The sequence below is a fragment of the Helianthus annuus genome, chromosome 17, assembly GCF_002127325.2.
Source record: "Helianthus annuus cultivar XRQ/B chromosome 17, HanXRQr2.0-SUNRISE, whole genome shotgun sequence".
NCBI classification, from domain to species: Eukaryota; Viridiplantae; Streptophyta; class Magnoliopsida; order Asterales; family Asteraceae; genus Helianthus; species Helianthus annuus.
The window spans coordinates 157,819,330-157,844,024 of NC_035449.2; the positions used below are offsets into that span (position 1 = coordinate 157,819,330).

The window sequence follows — 24,695 nt, forward strand, 5'->3', positions numbered from 1 at the left end:
CTCTCTCGTTTTCTTTTAACCACCACATTTCTTCACTTGAACTCTCCTAGCCTTGAGCTAGTGGTAAGTCTCTTAGATCCATTCATTTTACATCTTATGGAGGTGGTTAATAGTTAAAGTATGATGAAAATCTATGAACACTAAAAGATCTTACACTTAAATCTCAAACATGAAGCTTTACATAAAGAACACAAGATAAGAGATGATGGTACATGGTAAATCTGAATTAAATGAACAATAATCTGCTGTAAATGACTTAGGGTCTGATGATAATCGTATTAGAATGAATGGTAATCGTATGTGTACTTTTTAATGGCACTTATACTATAAACAGCTTGCTAAATTGCCTTTTCAGCCGACTTTAACTGGCTGTAACAGGGCCTTAATAAAACGAAAAATGTATTTTCTGAAGTCTAGGTCTATGTACTATGAAATACGGTTCTAATGGCACCAGAATCATAATTTTTGGACTTCGTTTACGATTTTTAAAGCGTCGATTTGTAACAGCAGCTAAAGCTGCATTTTTACAGCAATAAATGAGAGTCATATTTTCAGTCATAACTTGAATTCGGTGTAGAGTTAGATCATAAAATTTATACTGTAGATGGTCACTGTTGTCTCCATGATCCTCCAACTGGAATTTCATAAATCGGACTCTCAATGAATTTTAAATAAAATATTCTGTGAACTGCAGTCAGAAAAAGGTAAATCTGAATGCAATCCGGAAAATGAATTTTTACAAAATATTGGTGAAGATTTGGACCATGATATTTTTACACAATAATATATGGATCGTATAAGTTATTCTGTATAAATTTGGGAATTTTTGGAATAAGATAACTATTTTATTAAAATACCCGAAAACAGCCCAGTTTTGTATATTAAAACTGTAACGATATAAGTAGTATTTAGCATGTCTAAATGTTGGGATGGTTATTTGAGAACGAGCTAACATGATTTTACAAAAGAAAATGATACGCTTGTAAGCGTGGACACCTCCAGTTACAGATGAAACTCTGGCGAATTTTTTCTAGAAATATAACACTTGGAAATATTTTTGGTGACAAGTGTTATAAATATATTTTTAACTTGTTTTCTAAAATATAAATTTCGCCATGATTTTTATCACAAAATAACCAAATGTCGGAGGTGGATTTTCGTAAATGAAACCTGTTAAATATATATTGAGAATATATATTTCATAATAAAACGCTTGTGTGCTTACATGATTATTTTGTGAACTAGAGATATATTATTTTTAGGGTAAAAATAATATTACTTGGAATGTCATGAATATACGACTCCAAAATAATACCAACGCCCTCACAAATAAATATTTAAGTTACATTGGTATTGTTTTTACAACGCGAACTCTAAAATGTAACGCGCGTGTTTTCGGAAAATACTCTTAATGATGTATTTTGAAAAAGTATTATCTTGGGAAATTGTATGGAATAAAATATAATATTTTTGGGAAAAAATATATATATTTTGGAAATTTTGTGAAGTAAAATATAATATTTTTGGGAAAAATATGTATATTTTGGAGACAGAATATTTTAGATAAGTGGGACTTAAAGTATATTTTCGGAATTATAAAGCATACATGTATAAATACCCCCATCCTTGGGAAGGAAATACGCATATACAATACTTGAGAAGTATAACTCTAAAATAGTTGTCTAACTAATATCCCAGAACTAAATACAATTGTTATAACTGGGAATAATACCAGAATCGTAACTCAAAATCATATATACTAAGACCAGGCACTACCCGTTCGTCTAATAGGCATTAGACCATTGTAGGTAGTCGTGATTGCCGCGGAAATTTGGGTTACGAGTACGAAGACGCAATACGGTGAGTTCATGTCCCCCTTTTCTTTTAATTGTTTTCAGTTTTACAACTTCGGGGGTGAAATACATGTTGCATACTGTTTACAAACGCTTTAAACATGGTATGATTAGCTAAGGAAATCACTGCTAGATCACGTGAATGGGTAGGCTATTATCGTAAGACCATTAATCCTTGTATAAGGACCGAGAGGCATGAGTGATAGATCTATCAGGTGTTGCAAGCCCCACACATGGGCCAGCGTGTGGCTGCATGTGGTGACTATGTCGTTCCGCCGGAAGGACCGGTACGAAATACGCGTTAAAGGTTCGAGTGCTTCCTAGGCCATTTCACTTATTAATGTATTGGCTACACATTAATTGATCTCTTTTTCCTTATTGCTACATACCAAGAACATACATTATACAGACACATTCTAACGATTTATACAGACTCACATACACATGAACTCGCTCAACTTTATGTTGACTTTTCAAACTACATGTATTTCAGGGAACTAAAGGATCTGGCACGGTATGCACGTATTTTCAAGCTGCGTTTGAATAAAGAAGTCATGCAGGGTTTAGAAGGTGTAACCTTTTCCTGGACGGGTTACATATCTCTAAACCTAGTATCGTTTAAAGTCTTTTGCTAAGTTTTTACGAACTCATTAAATCAAGATATGGGATTGTAACTTATTTTAGCGATTGTTGTTTTAAGACAAGTATAATATGGTATTTTTTTCTAAACTTTATTTATGAGTGAATATCTCATGTTTTTATCATATAACATTGTTATGGTTGTTGCTATGGTATTAAGAAGTCACACCAAATAACCCACGCTTCCGCAAAGTCAGGGTGTGACACTTTGAACATATACAATGTTCCTTTTTATAACCATTTATACAATCACATTCGTTGATGTGATCCTTACTTTTCTCAGTTGGATTTTTATTGAGAATACTTACTTGGATGATTATTTTTGTCCAAGTTTATTTTTAAATAAATTCAGTTATTGTCTTATTATTCACGACTATGAATAATACGTATCTCTACTGAATTTCTCTTGGAAACGTCATCCTGGATAGGTAAACTATCCAGGTTTTTCCAAGTTTCATATTCTATATGCATCTGTCATTCACTATGTGTTTGTTGCATATTTCTGTTTATGCTATAAGTTTAAGACGTGTACCTTGTAGATACTTGCCCTGATAAACTATCCTTTTTGATCGATCTCTCTTTCGAGATCGTTTCTCGATTCCAGTCTTTAGCGTGCATGACTTACTTGTCATACTTCAGACCATTTCTTTATCGTATCGATAATTCTTTAGGCTCTCGTCATCTTCGGATGCGAGGGTCCTTTAACTAAAACGTATACAAAGATTAGTAATGTTTATCATTAATAAGCGCCCATACTCTACTACAAGGCTTTCTACGACACGTGTTAACACACGTAATTCGTTTAACTATATCAGTCTTTTATCACTTTATTTGGGGTAACGTGTTTTACACGATAACCCTATGTGTTGTTTTCAACACTTTACATGCTAGACCATTAATGTATTGAATAACTTACCGGATTTTGCGATCAAGTCTCGAACCGAACACTTTATTCTTTAACATGGAGCTCTAATTACCAACTTGTAAGACCCTTAGTCCATTTATACGATTTTCATACAGTTTTCGACTATAATTATTTAATTATGCTACACATACATTACAAGATATGCATTTCTTAAAATTTTTTTAAGAAATAACTCAATTCAACATCTTATAAAACATTCTCCATTTAAAAACATGACAACGAATCATTTTGCGGAAGCTTGAATCTGGATTGTGTTCGGTTCTTTATCGATCTTGAACATCCTCCAGTACTTTCCCTAATACCTACATTTCATAACACACGAAACGAGTTAGTCTTTTAGAGTTTCAAATATGTCCGAACAAGTTCATGAGTCCAAACACTAAAAAATTATCAGTTATGAGCGTTTAAAACTTGTTTATACAAGTTCCGAAGATCAAACTGATCAACAGCAACAAAATGCCAGGTATTACAGCCGTCGCATGCCGCGACGCTGTTTACCCAAACCTGTCGCGTGCCGCGACGCCATATGGTCATCTCCGTCGCGTAGCGCGACGTGTGCATTTCGACAGAAAGTTTTGGTTCAGGTCTGCAAATTTTCCAGCCAAACTCAGTTTTACGAAAACGGCCATAACTTGGTCGTTATTGATCCGTTTTACGATCCGTTTCTTCCTAGGTGATCGTAAATTGATTCTCCATAATATGGAGTTAAAATCCGACATCTGGATTAAAAAAATTTAAGACTTTTAACCCTTCGTCTTAATATACAATTTCCACTTTTGGCCGTTCATGAATTTATCAAACTAAAACTAGTTTGCTGCATACAAATTATCATGAACCTCATAGTGTATCCGTTTCCTGTTATTCAGGGTCCAAATCATGGGTTTCTTACGTATTCTTAACCCGTTTTCGCTCATATGCTTATTTTGACCCGTTAAGGGTATTTAAGCATATTTTATGCACGAATCGCTTTCATTCGTTTCTAGCTTCATATTTCCACATTTCTTATCTAATGATCTTCCACCACAACTATATTTGTGGTGGATTTAATGTGATGATCCATATATTCCAAGTTTTATTCATCGGATTTCATTTTACGGCAAAGATTCTTATAGAGTCGTTTACTTATCAAATGATCTTCCACCACAACTATTTACACTATTCGCTTTATATACTTATTAAAAGTATTTACTTAATCATAAGACTCGTTTTCAAACAACCTTTAAGGGTCGTTTGCTCGATTTAGCTTACAAGGGCGTTTTGGTCAAATTCATCCCTTCTTTTACAACGAAGGATTTTTAATGAGATGTTTGACCAAAAATCCCATTTTTTTTAACTATGATCTTGTTTAAGAATCATTATATTTCACAAAACATAATGATTGTCATTTAAATAATTAACTTTACCTATTAAGGTAACCAAATGACCATTTTTTGACTTGTCTAGCTCTCATAGAACCTTAAGTTCTAAATGATGTGTTGACCCATTATACATACCTGGCTCGGATCACTATATTGACCCGTTTTAATGCCTTGCGTAATAACCGCTAAGTAATAGCGATGCAAAAATTCATTCGAATTTACTCCTGTAATCATACAACTCGACAAAATCATTAGTCGATATTGTCAAAGGGTGATAGTTTCACCTTTTGACCCATTTGGTCTAAATGACCGTGTATCTTTGCGAGATGATATTTATTACCATCTTATCCACATGACTCGCTCTGGTTTACACCGTACGGTCATTTTACTTATAAATCATTTCTTGACTCTTTTGACCCATTATAGCTTACGCTATAAAGTGTCTTTCATAAACTAACGGTTATCGTCAACGAGTGACCGAATTACCGTTTTACCCTTATTATGTGTATTGGTTTACCTTATAAGGTAATCATTCAAAACTCGCTATCTATTAGTCATTGCATGACTACATAATCGTATTAGCTCTTTTTTTTTTTTTTTACCATTAACGTGGTTTATCATTATTGTCTTTTGTTCCGAACCACACATGTCTTGTCGGAACATTCTAGTTCAAAGATGACTTTTATTATTCATAACCTATCAAACCAATAGGTATTAGATAAAAGGTGTAAGCTTTGACTTACCTTGCATCCAGATCATGTTTGTCCTTCATTCTTGATTCGTTGACCCGCTTCCTTCCCAAGCTTTCACCTATCTTGTCAAGCGTCAACTATCATTATAATTTGTAAGATGGTTAGACTAGTCATAATCATTCACGACTATTCCATCCTACGATCTTATGTCTAAATTATCATTCGATCATATAAAAGGTCATTTTGACTTTAAAAAGTCAAACTGCCTATTAAGAAAAGTAATTACACGATGTAGCTTAACTACTCGTTTTATTACTTTGCCACTATACGGTAAGCATCCTTATTATATTACCGTTTTAACTACTTATGAAATCAAGTTATTGTAATCAAATTTCATTTGATTAATACATGATGATATCAAACATCATTTTGATCATAATATATAATCATTTTAATTTTATCATACAAACCCATTTTCTAGCAAGTATGATCATGTACTCAAACACATCATGTGTTCAAGTATTTCCTGATTACTATTAGATATGATGATTCTATTCATAATTATATCATCAAATTCATCATATGATTAATACCCACTTATCTTAGTGTGGTAAATCATCAAATCATTCAAATTATATCATCATATGTATAATTTTCACTTAGGGTTTGGTTCCTAAGCAAGTATGCATCACTAATTCAATCATAGCTTCAATAATTCATTCATAATTCGCGATTACGATGATTATTAAAATTTTACAACTTCACTAATCATCAAAATTTTACATACCTTATGATCCCCTAGCTTGGGTGATCGTTAATTCACGTTCAATTGTGAATTTAGACTTCGTTTGAGCCTTCAATTTGATGATTCTTATGAAACTAGGGTTTGTGGCTCATGGGGAGCTCTCCTGATTGAACAGAACACACACTCTAAGTGTGTGTTTTGTTTTAAATTTCATTTTATAATTAAACTTTCAAGTTTATCTACTTTGGCCCCTCTTGTTTGGTTAGTTTATTAAGTAGGCCACAACCCACTTAATTTTTAAAAAAATTTTCCACTCATTAACTTGGTTAAACATTTCTAGTTTAATTAGTGGGTTCGGGGAATTCATGACTAAGTTTATTTTAAATCCCGTTAACTCAGGCTTCTATAAACTTTATTTTCTCAAAAGCTTTCTTTTTCCTTTTTATTTAATATTAGGTTTTGTTATATAAATCCTAATATTTTCCGGGTTAATTTTACCACCAACGGTAATTTACCCGTCTTTTAGTATTAACGTGGTTTGATTACCAAACTCGTTTTCGGGGTGTTAGATATAGCCACACCCCTTTGTCTTGCAAACACACACGGTCAAGCACATAACCCTCTCGTTTGACCACTTCAAACAAGCGGGTCAATACACATTCGTTTGACCGTTTCACTAACTATTACATTATCAACATAAAAATAAAACGAATCTGTTCGAACAACATCGGACACAAAAATTGCACCAACAAATTCCCCTTTGTTCGTTGTTGTCGAATGCTGAAAATGCAACTGCAATCGATCTTCAGTCAAGTATTTGTTGATGTTATCTTCTCTGTGTTAACAAATTCCCCCTTGACCGATGATCCAGGTATGTAGTATCTTGACTTGAGTCTTCATAGCAATACCAAACCATTGAAGCTTCTCGTACAGTATTTCCCCCCTCAAAGTACGCGTATCCGGTTGGGTGTTGTGCAATTTCCTCACAAGGCTAAATTGACCGATCTTCCGCTGATCTTACAATACTCCAACCGGCATTTGATAAGGGTTCCATTCTTTAAAAGTTGCATCAAGTCTTGATATTGTTATAAGAACTCCATTTCATTCAAGCATACTACATTGGTAGAGTTTTCTGGTGACCTGTCTTCTGTAAACCATCTTTGTGGAATCGATCAAGTAATGCACTTTGATCTTCAGCATTAACACTCAGGAAGTCAACTAGACCGAGTATATCACTTGCAAGCTCAACCAACATGCTTAGTTGAACTACATCTAGATCTCATTGTCTCGCCTTTGTGAATTTGACCAAGTAATGCACTACGGATCTTCAACATCAGTACTCAGGATGTCAGCTTGACCAAGTACATCGTTTGTGAACTCAACGAATTGAATTACACCCAGATCCCTGCAAAATCTCATAAAGATTCTCCCAGGTCTTCAGTGAGCAGCGCTTTGAAACTACTGTAGACTTTAGATACCTGTATGTTTCCGTGCAAAACCCTTCACGCTGGCTGGAGAATTAATTAAAATCCTCAAATATGTGTATGTGCAAAACATTCCACGCAGAACCTTTTGTATCACCAGAAAAACACAAACTCCACCACCTGTGATTGCGTTTAGAAATTTACCGAAGAAATTCCTAAACATATGAAAATTTTTATCCCCCCATTTCTTTGGTAAAATATCTAAACCTTGACAAATTCCCTCCACTAAGCAGAACTGTCGTCAACTACACTGAACATATTCTCTCCATTGAGCAAAATCTTTCAAGCATTCTCGGTTTTTCTAAAAATCACGAAAGAAACTTTCTTCTTTGCATATTCTAGTTGATAATGAAAGCCCCCTAGCCCCGTAGGATCCGACTTGTATCCCCCCAAAGTTCTGCTAACACCTAATCTGAGAAACTTCCATCATAGGCATAACTCTTCGACTTTGTGAACTCGTTAGGACCTGTCTTGGCTCTCCAGGTTCCTTCAATCGTTACCAAATGCGAGAATATGACAATAAACAAAATTTTTCGAACATTTATGAACACCGATAACAAAACAAATTTCATGTGCGGAAGAAAAATATACCGTTTTTGGCCCAAAATAGCCACGTCACCAATTTTAACATCTGCACCGGTAACCGTGACTACCCCACGTTTAACAAAAATCAAGTTTTGATCATACCTCATCATCCCGCGCGCTCACGGACCTGTACGAATTTTACGTCGAAGCTCGACTCAATTATCTTTCACGAACACCCGACCCTACTTTGCAAATCACGAATAGAGACGGGTCCATGACTCCATGTCTCATCTGAAACATTTGTTCCAATATAGACCCTCTTTAAACATTAAACCATAGTAATTTGGCAGACATGAAGCCCAATTTGGCATATATGAGAAGACCATTTCTTGAGCACTAATCATGTGGATAAGAAGCATATTCAAACAAATGGGGCTCACACAATAATCGGTCCAATAAGGACATCCCCATTAATTTACACCCCTAAAATATATCCATGTTCAAGGAAATATTTAAATTATGTAGGCCCCAAAAGAGATCCCAATATCATATATAGTGTAGTGGGGCCTATCACAACCAAACAAATCATCTAACCTCAAACCAAATTGTGCAATCACAGCCATCACTCTCGTCAATTTTTTTTTTTATTTTAAAATGCAGGTGGGCTCATGAAGATTAATGCAATAACAATCATGCACATACCTTGGCCAAATAGAAACTCTACTGCAAACAGATTTAGCAATCCTCATTTACCAGTTGGGCCCATACAATAATAAATCTTTATCTGTGCTAATCATTGGCCCATTATCACAGCCCATGCAGAAAGTTCCCAGCAAACCCATCAATCTCTATATGGCCCAACACAATATTTAAAGCCCATGCAATATATTATCTTTGCAAAGACCTAGTTGCAGACACATGTGTCAGCCGCCAAACTTCCCTGTCTTCTTCGATGAACTGTCATCTTTCAAGTCTGACCTCTTCTTCTTCTTCGATATCAAATGCAACCAGTCGACATCAAACAACTCCAGCCGACAAATGTAATCGGACATTCCCACTTGTCACCGGAAATCATGTCCGAAACACGGCCGTTAACCGCCGTCAATCTCTCCTTTTCTCTCTGCGAAGAAACTTCAGCAACTTGTACACCCTTTACTCCCACTGTTTTCACGTTGAACATCCACAGCCCCACCTAAGACCACCGTCTACTACCCACCGGTGAGCAGTAAGCATCTGAACGGAGACTAGTGATTCTTCGCTAATACCCAAAACCCCTACGAACAGTCAAAGGAGTCAACGAAGAGTTAAATGGCCGACGAAGATTCAAATGTTTGACGAAGAGTGGGGCTGACGAAGAATCATATAGGCTGACGAAGAGTGATGTGGTTGACGAACACTCATGTGTTTGACGAAGACTCATGTGTTTGACGAACAATTTAATTCATCCTTCCTTGACTGGATTTGATTCAGTGGGCCGACGAACCATTTAAAATATCCGACGAAGAATTGAATTTTGAATCTTTGTCGAAGACCAATCCAACGAGCATTTTATGTTCGACAAACACTCATTTGGACCGACGAAGATTCATTCTTCCTGGAGAGAAGTGGGCCGACGAACAATCAAGTTGGGCTGACAAAGATTTATGATGGACTAATACACTGTTAAGCCCAAAATAGAATCCAACGAACAGTTTAAGTCTTCGTCGAATTAAGTCTTCGCCATGATGGAGTCTTCGTGACATGAGACTTCGTCCAATGGAGGTGTTCGTTGACATGAAGGAGTCTTCGTGGGTGAGAGTTGGATGAACCTTGAGTCTTCGTCACACACACAATTCCACGAAGACTATTGACGGTTCGTTGATAAGGAGTCTTCGTTGCACAGGGATTCTTCGTGGAGGCAGATATGAGGAAACCCTATCTTCTCTCAACAGTCGCCACCAAGCATCAAGAACACAGCGAACTGGTTACTTGCAGATTTGATGAAAAATCTTCAAAACAAGATGAAAACTTGACTTTCTTAGTGTAAAATAGAAAACCCAACCCTTTTGTACAGTCCGATTCATCTCAGATCTGTATATCTCGGTTCAAATATGGGTTTTCTTCATGTTACCCACTTTTACATCTCGAACAATAAATCACAAAAATCACAGATCTAGAGCACATGTGAGTTAGCAAACTGTTAGATTCACTAAATCGGGCACCATGGCTCTGATACCAACTGTAGGTTCCAGATTTCGGACCGAAACCGTGATTAGTGAGTGATTATGTTCAAGACGGGAGAGATTAGAGATAAACAAACAAGTTCTTTCTATTAATCCGGTTGTATAACATTATAAAGCGGCCCGATTACAAGATAACCGAACAATACCAAAGGAGTACACATCCGGGGAGAGACCAAGTGGTGATCTCTCCCCCAAACACTAAAACCACATCTCAAACTCTCTAAGAACTCTCTCAATGAGCTCTCACTCTCTCTCATCTTGCAAATGAACCAAAGGGTTGCTATTTATAGCCACACCCCTTTGTCTTGCAAACACACACGGTCAAACACATAACCCTCTCGTTTGACCACTTCAAACAAGCAGGTCAATACACATTCGTTTAACCGTTTCACTAACTATTACATTATCAACATAAAAATAAAACTAATCTATTCGAACAGCATCGGACACAAAAACTGCACCAACACAAAATCTCAGCCGCAGCAAGACGGGCCCCTCGCTTGGCAATGACATTGCAAAACTTGACTATGAGCATTCGTGTCTTCAAAGATGTGTTAGATATCTGCAACCAAAGTGTTTGGGTTAGTAATGACCAACTTTCTCGACTGTGTTAATCATAGATGTGGCAAACATGTATAGGACGATTAAGTTTCAGAACGAATCGCGTTCGGCTGACCCGAATTCTTTTTTGTCCTTTTTTTTATAAATAGTTGTCTTTCAACAGAAAATACTCTTAGCATATTTGTCCAAAACCAGAGTCCCTTAGTTGGTGGATCACTTTTGTGTAAAATTATTAAAAAATCTATATTGTTTTGACAACGATCCAACTCTATTTTTAAATCTGTATTATGAAATTGTGTCAATTTTCACCTCTATTCTATTGGCTTGGCTAGTTTAAAAATGTACCTCTAAAATGTCTTTTAGTTTGTGTCTGACCACTCTAAGATCCTTGGATGTGTCGTGATGCATTGCTAACTGCGAGTGCCATAACAAAAAATGTAACAATCAGCTTCGTACGATTAAAATACTATGTACATAAAATCAATAAACCACTTTCGTTTTGGATATTCAAATTAAACGGTTTAACATGGAATAGTACCTCAACACAAATGGAGTTTTTAGTTTGGGGGGGGGGGATTGTGTCACCAAAAGGAGCAGCCTCATCGGCCATCCTAAGCAAAACTCTACGAAGAATTTCTCCCAGGTACATCCCCGAAATCATTTTTTCATACATCTGTCAATATTATGTGTTAATAACAATATATATGGTGTATCAGCAAAAGCATATGCAGAAACAATCACCTGTTGACCTGGGTTTAAGCTTTCTATATCCAATGCAGTATCATACTCCGTCAACGGAAGATGTGACGAGTTGAGGTTACCCCACTCCATGTTTATGACCTACACAACAAATGAAGTTTGATATAGATATATTCACCAAACTTATTAATATAAAGGCTGTATTGTGATCAACACCAAAAGTGGCTCATCATCTCTCCTGATTTAGGGGGCGGGCCGTGCCATCTTGGTATACCCTGGGCTTGTTCAACATAAGCTGCATTTGTACCAGTACCCATAATTACAGCAATGGCAACGTCGTTGTTGTTGTATCTACCTCTTGCTAATGTTCCAATTGTATCATTCACCTGGATCCAACATGCCACATTATTTATTTGTATAAAAAATGGAAAGTTATAAAGAAACATGATAATAATGAAATTACCAGAGCGGAAACATGCATATCAATGCCTTTTCTTTTACTTGCTTGTGTCAAATACTACATCTTGACCAACCTATATAGCGTAAAAAAGTTGCACACGTTAACTTCACTAGTTATCTTATAGCAACTAAAATAACCAGAAAATCATAATCACTCTGGGAAGAACATGACCTAGCAATTGAAATGTCACTTATTATATGAAATTCTCTTAGAATATAATTAGAAAATTTCTCAATCTGGGAAGAACAGGCCCTAGTAATTGAACAAAAAAGAAAGAAAAAACTATGTGTCATTTGCTTCTTCCTTGCTCTCATCAATGATGGGATTGTTGGCCTGGTTAATATAACAAATCTGTAAAACATACCAAAGTCATTAAAAACCAATGCTTACAAGGAAACATGAGGTAGTCTGTTAGTGAATCTACATGATTACCATTAACACTTAAACTTCATCAACTAACATTAAAAACCAATGCTTACAAGAAAGAGACATTGGCGCCTCCACGTCAGCACTGCCCGTTTGCATTCCTCAACCACCTCCCCCTCACAATCCGCTCTCTACTCCCGCCAGCACGTCCTTTTATACAGACGACCTCTGCCCTCTCCATTCCACCTCATCTTACAGGCGCCTCACGGCCGTCCCATTGGAGATGATCTAGCTCAACAAGTAAATCAAAATGCATACCTCAAAACATACAACAATGAGCAGCCGACAGGCTTCAAAGGTCAAACCATATCCAGTTTTCAAAAAAGATACTCAATGCACCATTCAACCAATCACACATCAACACATTTAAACAATCCTATAACTCCAAACTTATACATCTTACAACATCAATAATCACCTTAATACAAACAAATAACTAAAGAGTCTAAAGCCAAACAAAACTATCCAACAACTGCAAGAAAAATTAAACATGTTAGAAAATCAAGATGCAAAAAGGGTCAAAACAGAAACTATCAAGTGACATCTTGAACAATCAACACCACAATAAACCCATCAAACAACCCAACAACAATCAATAACTTAACTAAAATCTTGAAACAATCAAACAACTCACATTAAGAACACGAGAAATCCCAAGAGTCTTAAGAAGATCCGACCTAGAAGCGTTATTTTATAACTTTTCAGAGATGGGTTCGCACTTCGAACTTAATTCAAATTCTGTACGGTTATTGCAATCGATCACATTTTCACAATTTATAATCAAATTCAGGATACACAAGAAAGGATCATCACATTTTCACAGTTTATAATTGATCACATTTTCACCGGTTAATAAAAAACCCTTGTCCATTGAAACTTCTGAAGCAGAGAACCTTATTTGAGTATAAAATCAACAACAAACTGAAAGTTATAATCAACAAATCGAATGTCTACATGAACAAATTGAAAGTTATAATCAACAAATTGAATGTTTAAACGAACATGAAGGCTGAAGAAAGTGAACGAGTAAGGGAAGGCTGAAGAACAGAAGGTGTTGCGACCTGCTCCGGCGAGGGGCTGTGACGGCCGACGATAGGCTGGTGACTGGAGAGTGGAGTGGGTGGATGAGTTATTAGTAAACACGCTGGTTTTCAATCAAAACCCTAAATATTGAGCGGGATATTAACCCGCCTAGTTAAATTTGGGCTTAAAATTTCATTTTGTTATCGTCAAGACGGTAGCAATTAAAAAAATACATGTATATTTGGGATAATAAATGGAAATTATTCTTATTTTCCACGAATTTGTCACCAAAAATAGATGGTGGCAAAATTTTCCACCGCTTTGCTACCAACCGATGCTGAGTACGCTTAATTTACATATCCGTGGGAAATAGGTGGCTAAATTTGCCACCGATTTTTTTGGTAGCAAATTTTGGTGACAATTGCCAAATTTTCTAGTAGTGATTAGAATATCATTAAACAGAAATATAAAGCAGTTCAACAAAAATGAATGTCACCCCAAATGTCAACCAGAACATAAAAATAACCTACAAAAGTTGAAGATAACCATAATCCAAATTGCAGATACTTTGAAAACATATTGTAGACAAAAAACATATCACAGCCTCCTTCCTCTTCTCCCACTTTTTCGATGAGTGCTATCTGTTGGAATTGGTGTCACGTCCTCTGACATCATCGAAACATACAACTTACTTATCAGCTACTCCTTAAACATAAATAAAAGTTCTACAAAGAGGAAAAATAACAAATACAAAAACTCGTATATAAAAAATAAAGAATATAAGCATGCCAATGTGACCAATCTTCATGCCAGAACGGGCAAGAGCTCTGAGAGCAAACTATGCACCTAGACCGGGTGTCTTTGTCGTGTTACCTCCAGTTGCCCATAGTTTTATGTGGAGGGCATTGATTCCAAGCTCCAGTTGTTACAACATAAATTTGTTAGTTGTAACGTATCAAACAAAAACAAACTGCTATGATTACCATATAGCAAGACACTAAAAGTAACAAGTAAAAACCTTGCATCTTGTTGAAACTTCTTGTGCAGCAAGCATAGCTGCTTATGGAGACGACTCATCTCTATCAGCCTTTACCTTCCTTCCACCTAATGAAAATAAATAAAAGGATAGTAGATAAATATTAAGATATAAAACTATAAACCAAACACTCAATAGCATTTGAATTAAAGTAAATATCTTGTGGAGAAAATATTAAAACTACAAACTACTAACCACTTTCGAAAAAAAAAATCTGTTGAGAAAAAGCTTAGACAAATAAACTTAATTCATGTTCTCTTTGCAATGGATCAGAAAAACAATGTGCATGTAATTACATCTCCCAGTATGAACAAAATAAAACATTGCTCGCAAAAACATTGAACATACAACACATGTTCCTAGCGGAATATATATTATATACACATGAGTGTTTTTAGCATTTACTTAAGGGTTTTAACTTCAATATCAGTTACGGCTTTTGGTTTGTATATAGATTAGTGCAAGGCTAAACCCTTCAAATACTAATAGTTAATTTCCTCACCAATTCAATAAATAATGACCTTGATGATCATTACTTATTAGTACCCATAACTTTTTGAATTATTTTTATTTAAAAAGGTGCCAAAATCCCTAAAATGCCCTAAAGTGTCTTTAATTTTTTTTGGACAATGTGCAAGTTTACCCTCTCTAAAACAGTTTGGCTCTTTTGTACATGTTGCATCAAAATGTGTACACAATGTAAAATTATTATAATGGTAGAAAACCTATTTATAGTCAATATAAATCTATATATTATATTTATACATACTATTAAATCATGAAAATCCCAAATGTTAGATGTCTAACATTTAATTTAATCAATTAATTTCTTTAATTATTATAAAAGTTTTATTTAATTCCTTAATTTAATTCAATTAATGGAAGACATAAGTGGGCATGGATTCTATGGATGAAATGTCTAAATTGCCCTTAAAGTGGCTTCCTTCATTTGTACATGATGCTACAAGATTTGTACCTAGACAAAAATACAAAAAGGGTAGTAAACTCAGTTATCTTAATATAGTATTATAGATATGTTGATTATAAGTAAAATAATCACACAACTATGATGCAGTAGTGTAATGTTAAAAAACAGAGTAACTTGTTATTTTATTGAGACGAGAATCCGAAGAGAAACCCAAGTCATGGTAAACCAATTTGGTTTTATGCCAGGGCGATCGACTACGGAAGCAATACATATTCTAAGGAGACTGATGGAGAAGTATAGGGAGAAGAAACGGGACCTACACATGGTGTTCATTGATCTTGAAATGGCCTATGACAGTGTGCCACGTAGACTGATTTGGGACAGTTTGGAGAGTAGAGGGGTTTCTGGGAAGTATATAGACTTAATTAGGGATATGTATGTTAGGACTGAGACTAGTGTCCGAGCACCTGTAGGGGATACTGATTCTTTCCCGGTGGAGGTAGGACTCCACCAAGGGTCCGCTTTGAGCCCTTTTCTCTTTGCAGTTATCCTAGATTAGTTGACAAAGTTAATTCAGGGGGCTCTTCTGTGGTGCCTGCTTTTTGCAGATGATATCGTGTTAGTTGTTGATAGTAAACAAAGCCTGAATGTGAGGTTAGAAGAGTGGCGAGCAGCTTTAGAGGGAAGAGGTTTAAAGATTAGTCGATCTAAGACTGAGTACTTGTATTGCGACTTTAGTGGAGTAGACAACGATGAGGACATTCAGATCACCATTGACAGTCAAGCGGTCCCGCAGGTGACTAAGTTCAAGTATCTAGGATCGTTTGTCCGGAGGGATGGGGAGATAGATAGTGACGTTGCCCACCGCATCCAGGTCGGATGGTGTAGGTGGAGAGCTGCCACTGGGGTATTGTGCGATAGGAGGTTCCCAACAAAATGAAAGGGAAATTTTATAGGGTTGCAATTAGACCTGCTATGTTATATGGAACTGAATGTTGGGCCATTAAGGAAGTACATGCACGCAAGATGGAGGTAGCAGAGATGAGAATGCTAAGATAGATGTGTGGCCACACAAGGTTAGACCGGATAAGAAATGAAGTTTTTAGGGAAATGTTAGAAGTAGCTAGTATATCAGATAAGATAAAGGAGGGAAGATTGAGATGGTTTGGGCATGTGAAGAGGAGGCAGACGATAGAACCAGTTAGAGTGGTTGAAACCCTCGAGGTGGAGGGGAGGAGGAGTAGAGGCAGACCCAAAATTACTTGGGATGAGCGGATTAGGCAGGATTTGCAAAAATTGCACCTCTCTGAGAACATGGTCCATGATAGGAGCTCGTGGAGACGTAGGATTAAGGTTAAAGATTTCTAGGAGAGGGTACAATTGTGTTTTTAGGTGTAGTGTATGGGCGTACATAAGTAACTATGTGTATAGGATGTTTTATTCAGTGGTGTTTCTAGGTGTAGTGTATGGTCGTAGATATGTAACTATGTGATTAGGTTGTTTTGTGTTGTCATATTTGTTCTGTTCTACCATGCACTATTTCGCAACTCATACTACATTGGTAGCTTCATACACACACACACACACACATCTCATGCTCTATTTATTTCTTTCCTGGGTGTTTTGGAGCCGAGGGTCTCTCTGGAAGCAGCCTCTCTATCCCTAAGGGTAGAGGTAAGGTGTGCCTACATCCCACCCTCCCCAGACCCTACAAATAGCTTTGCTATTTGTGGGATTTTACTAGGTATGATTGATTGATTGTTTTGATCTAAAATATCACCTTAGCCTAAATAGGTTTTTTTTTCTTATCTGAATCCCTGATGTTTTCATTTTTGTTATTTTGATCCATCACCCTAATTGTGTTAAAAAATATCAGTTAACTCACACTAAATAGTTTTGTACTTTCTATTTTCATCCAAACTCATTTACATATAAAACATAATAGAAAATAGAAATATAACAAAAAAGTATTATACACACACATATTATTAACGTCTCTCTCTCTCTCTCTCTCTCTAACCTTCACCTTTACCTCCACTAAACCATCACCAACACCTCCACCATCACCTCCACCACACCACCGCCATTACCTCCGTCACACCACACCACCACCACCATCTCCAACTCGACCACAGCACCCCCACCACTAGAAAAACCAACATGGTCAAGTCAATTGCACCAACTTTCGAAAAAAAAACCAAAACAAGGGGCTAAGACTTGGAGATCGTCGTCGTCGGGTTTGCATCACTGAGGTAGTGAGAACTAATGTTGATGGTTTGACTAGGAGATCGATAGGTGAAAAGTAAATTGTTGTGAACTATCAAATGTTGAAATTAGGGTTTAGTGTGAAATGTGTGAAATTGGGGGTTTGGAAAGTGATTGGTACTTTTGGGGGTTTAATGGAGATTTGAATTCGGTTGTGAGTGGTTAAATGGTGGAGGTGGGTAACAGTGGTGGTTGTGGCAGGGAATGGTTGTGTCGATGATGATGGTGGTTGTGTGGTGGAGGTGATTGTGATTGTGGTGGTGTGGTGGAGGTGGTGTGTTGGAGGTGCAGGTGGTGGTGGTTGTGTTAGACGGTTTGTGGTGGTGAGGTTGTGGTTGTTGTGGTGGTGGCAACGAGCAATGGTGGTTGTCGTGGTGGATGAGAGAGAGTGTGTGTGGTGGTGGTGTTATATCTGTATATATTAGCGGTGTGCAATAACCGAACCGTTAACCGAAACCGAACCGAAAACCTGCAAAACCGAACAGAAATTAAACGAAACCGAATTAAGCGAAAGTCGGTTAACGGATATTTTTTTACCATCGGTTAACCGAAATTAACCGAACCGAAACAAATCATTTTTTTATATTTCTAGCTTTTATACCTCTGTTTCATGTATTTCATGTTTTATACTTTCATTTCATTAATAATACCTCTACTTCATTTATTTATGCCCTCATTTCATTTATTTATACCTTCGTTTCCTTTATTTATATCTCCATTTTATATGTTTAAACATCTATTCATGCATTTATACCTCCATTTTATTTATTTATACACCCTTTTCATGTATTTATACATCTATTTCATGTATTTATACCTCCATTACATGTATTTCTAAGCAAAAAAATAGCTCTTGCTTGAATTGGTTATTAACCGAAAATTAACTGAACTGAACCGAAAACCGACAAATTAACCGAATTAACCGAACCGATTAACCGATGACTTCGGTTACGGTTACGAATAATGCTAATAACCGAACCGAACCGAACTGTGCACACCCCTAGTATATATATATATATATATATATATATATATATATATATATAGGGGGCCGCTAGAGTGAGAACCACCTCGAGTTGTAAGAACTGCGAGAACTACTTGATCCGGGGCGAGGTGGACCAATTTTTTTTTCAAAAACGTAGATGCATGTATTATAAACACATTCGTAAATTTTTTTTTTAAAATGCCGTGCGTGTATTTTTTACACCACAAGTTTGTGGTTTACGAGTTCCGTAAATTTACGGAACTCGTAAACCACAAACTTGTGGTGTAAAAAACTACACGCACAACATTTTTTTTAAATTTGTTTTACGAATGTGTTTATAATACATGCATCTACGTTTTTGAAAAAAAATTGGTCCACCTCGCCTCGTACGGTGTGGTTCTCGCGGTTCTTACAACTCGAGGTGGTTCTCATTCTAGCGGTCCCCTATATATATATATATATATATATATATATATATATATATATATATATATATATATATATATATATATATATATATGTATGTATGTATATATGTATGCGTGAGTTTTTATACATATTTTAAAAATTACATTATTTTTATATATTTTATACATTAGTATTATATATATAGGGGATGGTTCAAATGAAAACCACTTTTATTGCGAAAACTCGAAAACTAACTAAAAAAGCCTAAAAAACACACAATTTTTTTTATTTTTTTCAATTTTTTTATTAAAAAAAATCGCAAGTTTTTTTATATAAAAAAATTTCAGAAAAAAAAAATATTTTTTTGGAGTGCACATGTGTAATGATTCACATGTGTAGCACATACACATGTGTAATATTACATATATGCACTACAAATTTTTTTTTGAAAAACAATTTTTTATATAATATAAATAGCGAAAATTGGTATGCAAAAAAAATAAAAACAAAAAAATTGGTATGTTTTTTAGGCTTTTTTAGTTAGTTTTCGAGTTTTCACGATAACTAGTGGTTTTCATTTGAACCTTCCCCTATATATATATATATATATATATATATATATATAGGTAAAGAGTATGGTACAAATATGGTTATCCTACATTATGTACGCTATATTGTGAGCCGTACACGTGTCCTGATTCAGTTCGGTTTAAGAAGGTTAAATCAGACAATTAACCTAACCATCAGAGGGCAAATTCGTCTCTTCATTCATTCAGCGAGAAGTTTGTTACACTGATATCCCGGTAATTATTATTCAAATCAGTTTCAAATTTTCCATAATTCACAATTTGCAGTTTTCGTTCGTACGTGATAGGGTTTCATTCAATTTGTCTATTTTCGATGGATCCACAGAGTAGCACTGGACGAACAGAAGATGATTTTGAAGAAAATCAACCGATCGGTGATCATGCTCAATTATCTGCTTATCAAAGAGTTTCGATTGAGGATGTTTTAAATCCGCGACCTGCAAATCCAATTTTAATTCCAGTTTCAAGTTCAAGTGCTGCAAACGAGATTTCTATTGGTAATTATGTTAATTCAGATATCTAAATTGTTCGTATAATTGTTTTTTGTTTAAGCGTAGCATTGTTGTAGCTGTTTTTGTAGTTTGAATGTTTGATGATAATTATGTATTTTTTTTTTAGAAGCAGTATGTATAACTTCGCATGTTATTACTCTTTACAATTCGCATTTGGTTTTGTTTTTTTTTTGTAATTTCGCATTTGATTATGTAATAAATCGCATATGTAATTCAGATTAATCAATATCATCATTTCGCATGTATTGATCAGACGATTCGCATGTGGTTTATATGACTTTTTATGTTTTTTATTTTGATTCATGTAGATGAAAGGGTTTACACTCCGGAGGTTCAGGCATCAGCTACACCCGTTGTTGGGATGCAATTTATCTCCATTCAACAAGCATATGCGTTTTATCAATCATATGCTAAGCTAGCTGGTTTTTCTATTCGGAAAGGTGGCGAAGTATACAGTGGTGGTATAATCAAAACTAAATATTTTGTTTGTTCTAAAGAGGGACATAAGCCTGTGTGTATTGATGATAATTCCAAGTCAAAAAAGCAATTCAAAACCAGGAACAGGGGGACTATTAGGACCGGATGCAAAGCTCAACTTGTGATTTGCACTGTGGATGGTAGATTATATACAGTCAAGAGATTTGTTGATGGTCATAACCATAAGTTTGTTTGTCAAAATGACATTCACATGCTCCCAGCTTACAGACAATTGTCAGATGTCTAGGAGGAGATGGTTTGGGAACTTGGCACTTTAAACCTTGGTCCTGTCAAAGCTTTCCATATAATGAGGAAACGTTATGGTGGTTTCGAGAACGTTGGTGCCACGGTTGATGATTGCAAAAATTTTAGGAAGCGAATAAACAGCTATATAGGAGAGTATGACGCTGACATGGTTATTAATAGGATAACTGACAAAAAAAAAACAGTATTTAGCTGATTATTCGTTTGAATACTCTGTTGATGATGGCAAACGGTTAACTGGGTTGTTCTGGGCTGATGGTTTATGCTAGCTTAACTATATGGAATTTGGCGATGTGATATCGTTCGATGCAACCTTCAAGACAAACAGGTAACTGTTTCAAAGACAAACATGTTTTGTTACTGATTTTTCGCATGTTTTGTCTGTTAATGAGTGTTCAATATCGCATGTGTAGACAACAGAGTGGTGTTGAATATATCGCATGTTTTTCCCCCTGGTTTCGCATTTGATTTTTATTAATTCGCATATAATAAACGTGATTTCGCATTTGTTGTTCAGGTACAAGATGGTGTTTGTTCCGTTCACAGGCATTGACAACCACTGTCGGAATGTAACACTCTCAGCTGGGTTGTTGGCATCAGAGAGTATTGAATCATATAAATGGCTTCTAAATTCATTTTTAAAGTCATTTGGTCGACAGCCTAATGTTGTAGTGACGGATCAAGACCCTGCTATGAAACAGGCTATTGAGGAGGTTTTCCCTATTAGCAGACACAGATTGTGTATGTGGCACATAATGAAAAAAGTGGCAGATAAGGTAGAGCATGAAACATTTTTTGTGTTTTTGTTGGTGTTATTTTTAATTATTATAGCTTTTTGTAATAGACTGATATAAATGCATTTATTGTTAAAGGTTGGGCAAGTGTTGTGCAATAATGATGAGTTTAAAAGGAGGATGTGCGACATTGTTTGGACTGATTCGATTGAGCCTGAAGAATTCGAGAGACAGTGGAAGTTGGTGTTGATTGAGTTTGGTCTTACTGAAAACAAATGGATTGATGATATGTTTGGGATGAGATCCATGTGGATTCCGGCTTTTTACCGGCATGAGCCAATGTCAGGTCTTATGAGAACAACTTCAAGATCAGAGAGTGAGAACCATTTTTTTTGTCAGGTTGCTAATTCACAACTCACACTCGTAGAGTTCATGAATCATTTTGATGGGGCAATGGATGTTCAAAGGTTCAATCATAGGAAAAAATGATCATATTTCAAGATATACTGAGCCAGCTGATTGGAGTCAAACTACATTGGAAAAAGATGCTGCTAAGATCTACACCAGGTCTATATTTTTTGATCAGCAATTAGAGATACATGGAACAATCTCTGAATGTTTGCCGATGGACACCAAAGTTGAAGGTCCACGTATCAGAATATTGTTGAAGGACTTTAAAGCACATGGAGATGGTTTACTGGAGGTATTTTTCATGTTTTTTTTAGATATGCGAATTTGTTACATTACATATGCGATTTTAGTTTATTTATTTTACATTATTTTTTAGAAATGCGAAATTGTTATGTTCCACATGCGATATTAATTTTACTCACTTACATGATTGTTTAAACATGCGGAATTGTTATGTTTATACATGCGATTTTAAATCTTATTATTATTTTTTTTGGTTATTTTCTAGGTGTGGTTCAAGAATCTCGAGAATGATGTAACTGCACAGTGTAGCTGTTTGCGTTTTGAGTAGTATGGGCTTCTATGCAAACACATCTATTTTCTTTTCAAGATGTTTGGTGTTAAAGAAATACCAAACAAATATGTTATGAAGAGATGGACGAAGGATGTTGTGCCGAATGAGTTAAATGTTAAGTACAATCTAAATGTGGGTGGCAAGGATGTGCATCAGAGGGCTAAACGGATTGCTCGTGAAATCATCCACACAGGGGAGTATTTGGTTAGTAATTTGATTTCCGACCTTGATGAACTTGTTTTAGTGAGGGATCAAATGATGCAGCTTAAAGAGATAGTTGATCAGAGTCGCAGAACCAAGCAACTTGATCCAGAATTTGACCGATTTTCAAAGTTGATTGGTTATCAACAACCAGTAACTAATGCCCCCCCCACTATTCGTGTGCCATCTGGTATAAGAAACAAAGGTCGCGGCTCGCATAGAAGGATTAAATCTAAGAAGGAACAAATGATCAGCCGCAAAGGGAAAAGGTCAAGGACATGTAGTGTATGCAATGTAAAAGGTCATGACATTCGGACTTGCGAGGAGCTGAAAGCCAAACAACAAGGTAAACAGCAAAAAAAAGAAGATGAAGGGTGTCCAGATTGAAGATGGTTTGAGAGACAAAGACAATGAGGGTGAAGACGACGAAGAGAAGGATGACTTTGAAGATTACATTAGTGATGATGATGGATCTGAAGAAGATCAGTGGGAAGAGGTGTCTGGAGATGAAGATGACGAGGATGAGTAATGTTTTTTTAAATGTAAATGCGAATTTATACGAAACACGTGCGATTTTTATATTCATTTATGTATATCATTTTTCACATGCGATTTTAGTATTATAAACATGCGATTTTATACGCATCAGTTTATATTTAGTTTATATGATTTTTCAAATGCGATTTCTCTCTTAATACATGCGATTTTGAGTTATCTTGTTTTTTTTTTATGTTATTGTGGCAAAGATCCCTATTTCATTAATGCGATTTTAAATTATATTAAAGCATAAGATTTGTTCAAAACATATATCCAAAATACAAAATAGTGGTTATTGTCAAACACAGCTACAACCATAAAACGATTTAACAGAAATTTAGTTACTTGAAGCAAAGATTTTGTCACGTTCAGTAGAGCTGAACTCCATCTTCTCCTTCACCGTGTTTAGAGCATCTGTCAGGAAAGAGAAGGCTAAGTCATCAGCTCGAGATTGCTCTTTTATGTGATCCAAAGCTTTGTCCCTGAAGCTTGATGGTGGTTCTTGAAGTAGCTTTTCCCTTACTGCTTGATTGTTCTTGATTTGTTCAAGGATTTTGCCCTGCACATCAAGAACCAGATGAGAAAAGGTGACATCAGTGCTTATTTCTGTCAACGTGCGAGTTGACAATAGCTCCTTGATTGCAATGTTTTTTATTTTTTCCATATCTTCAGATGCCATTTTTGTTTGTGTCTGTGTTTTTTGTGTGTGTTTTATTTGGTCTTCTATGTCTTAATATAGAAGGTAGTTATCAAGATTTTTTATATTAATATAGTGAATTTATTATATAGGTAGGGTGGTAAGTTCAGTAGTATTTATTGTAAAATTCATCATTACATGTCAAATTATAGTCACATCGTTAATAAATTAAGTTTTTTATGTAAAATAATATCATTTTTAGTTTTTAAGATTGGTAGTTTTTTTTTTTTGCATTTTTGTTACAAAGTTTTTTTTTTAAGTTTTGTTTGCAGCCTTATTCGAAATCGCACTTGATTCGAAAGAAATTCGCAAACTGTAAGAAACAAACATTTAAATATCCTTTTTTATGATATCGCATGTTTAATTTATCTGAAATCGCACACTATATGAAGGGGATTTGAAAAGTTTTGATATCGCATGTGTATTATCATGAATTCGCAAACTATATGAAATTTCAAAGAATTCTT

At 35.6% G+C, this 24,695-nt stretch overlaps 1 protein-coding gene across 1 annotated transcript; it reads right to left on the bottom strand.

The window, feature by feature from the left end:
* Positions 1-9,388: 9,388 nt before the first annotated feature.
* Positions 9,389-12,770, bottom strand: LOC110925045 (hexokinase-1). The gene is made up of 8 exons (XM_035986343.1): positions 12,711-12,770; positions 12,167-12,220; positions 11,935-12,089; positions 11,746-11,845; positions 11,494-11,677; positions 11,350-11,414; positions 10,909-11,005; positions 9,389-9,495 (listed from the first exon to the last, which is right to left on the bottom strand). The coding sequence occupies exons 1-8, from the start codon at positions 12,768-12,770 to the stop codon at positions 9,389-9,391; spliced, it is 822 nt and encodes a 273-aa protein (XP_035842236.1).
* Positions 12,771-24,695: the final 11,925 nt, after the last annotated feature.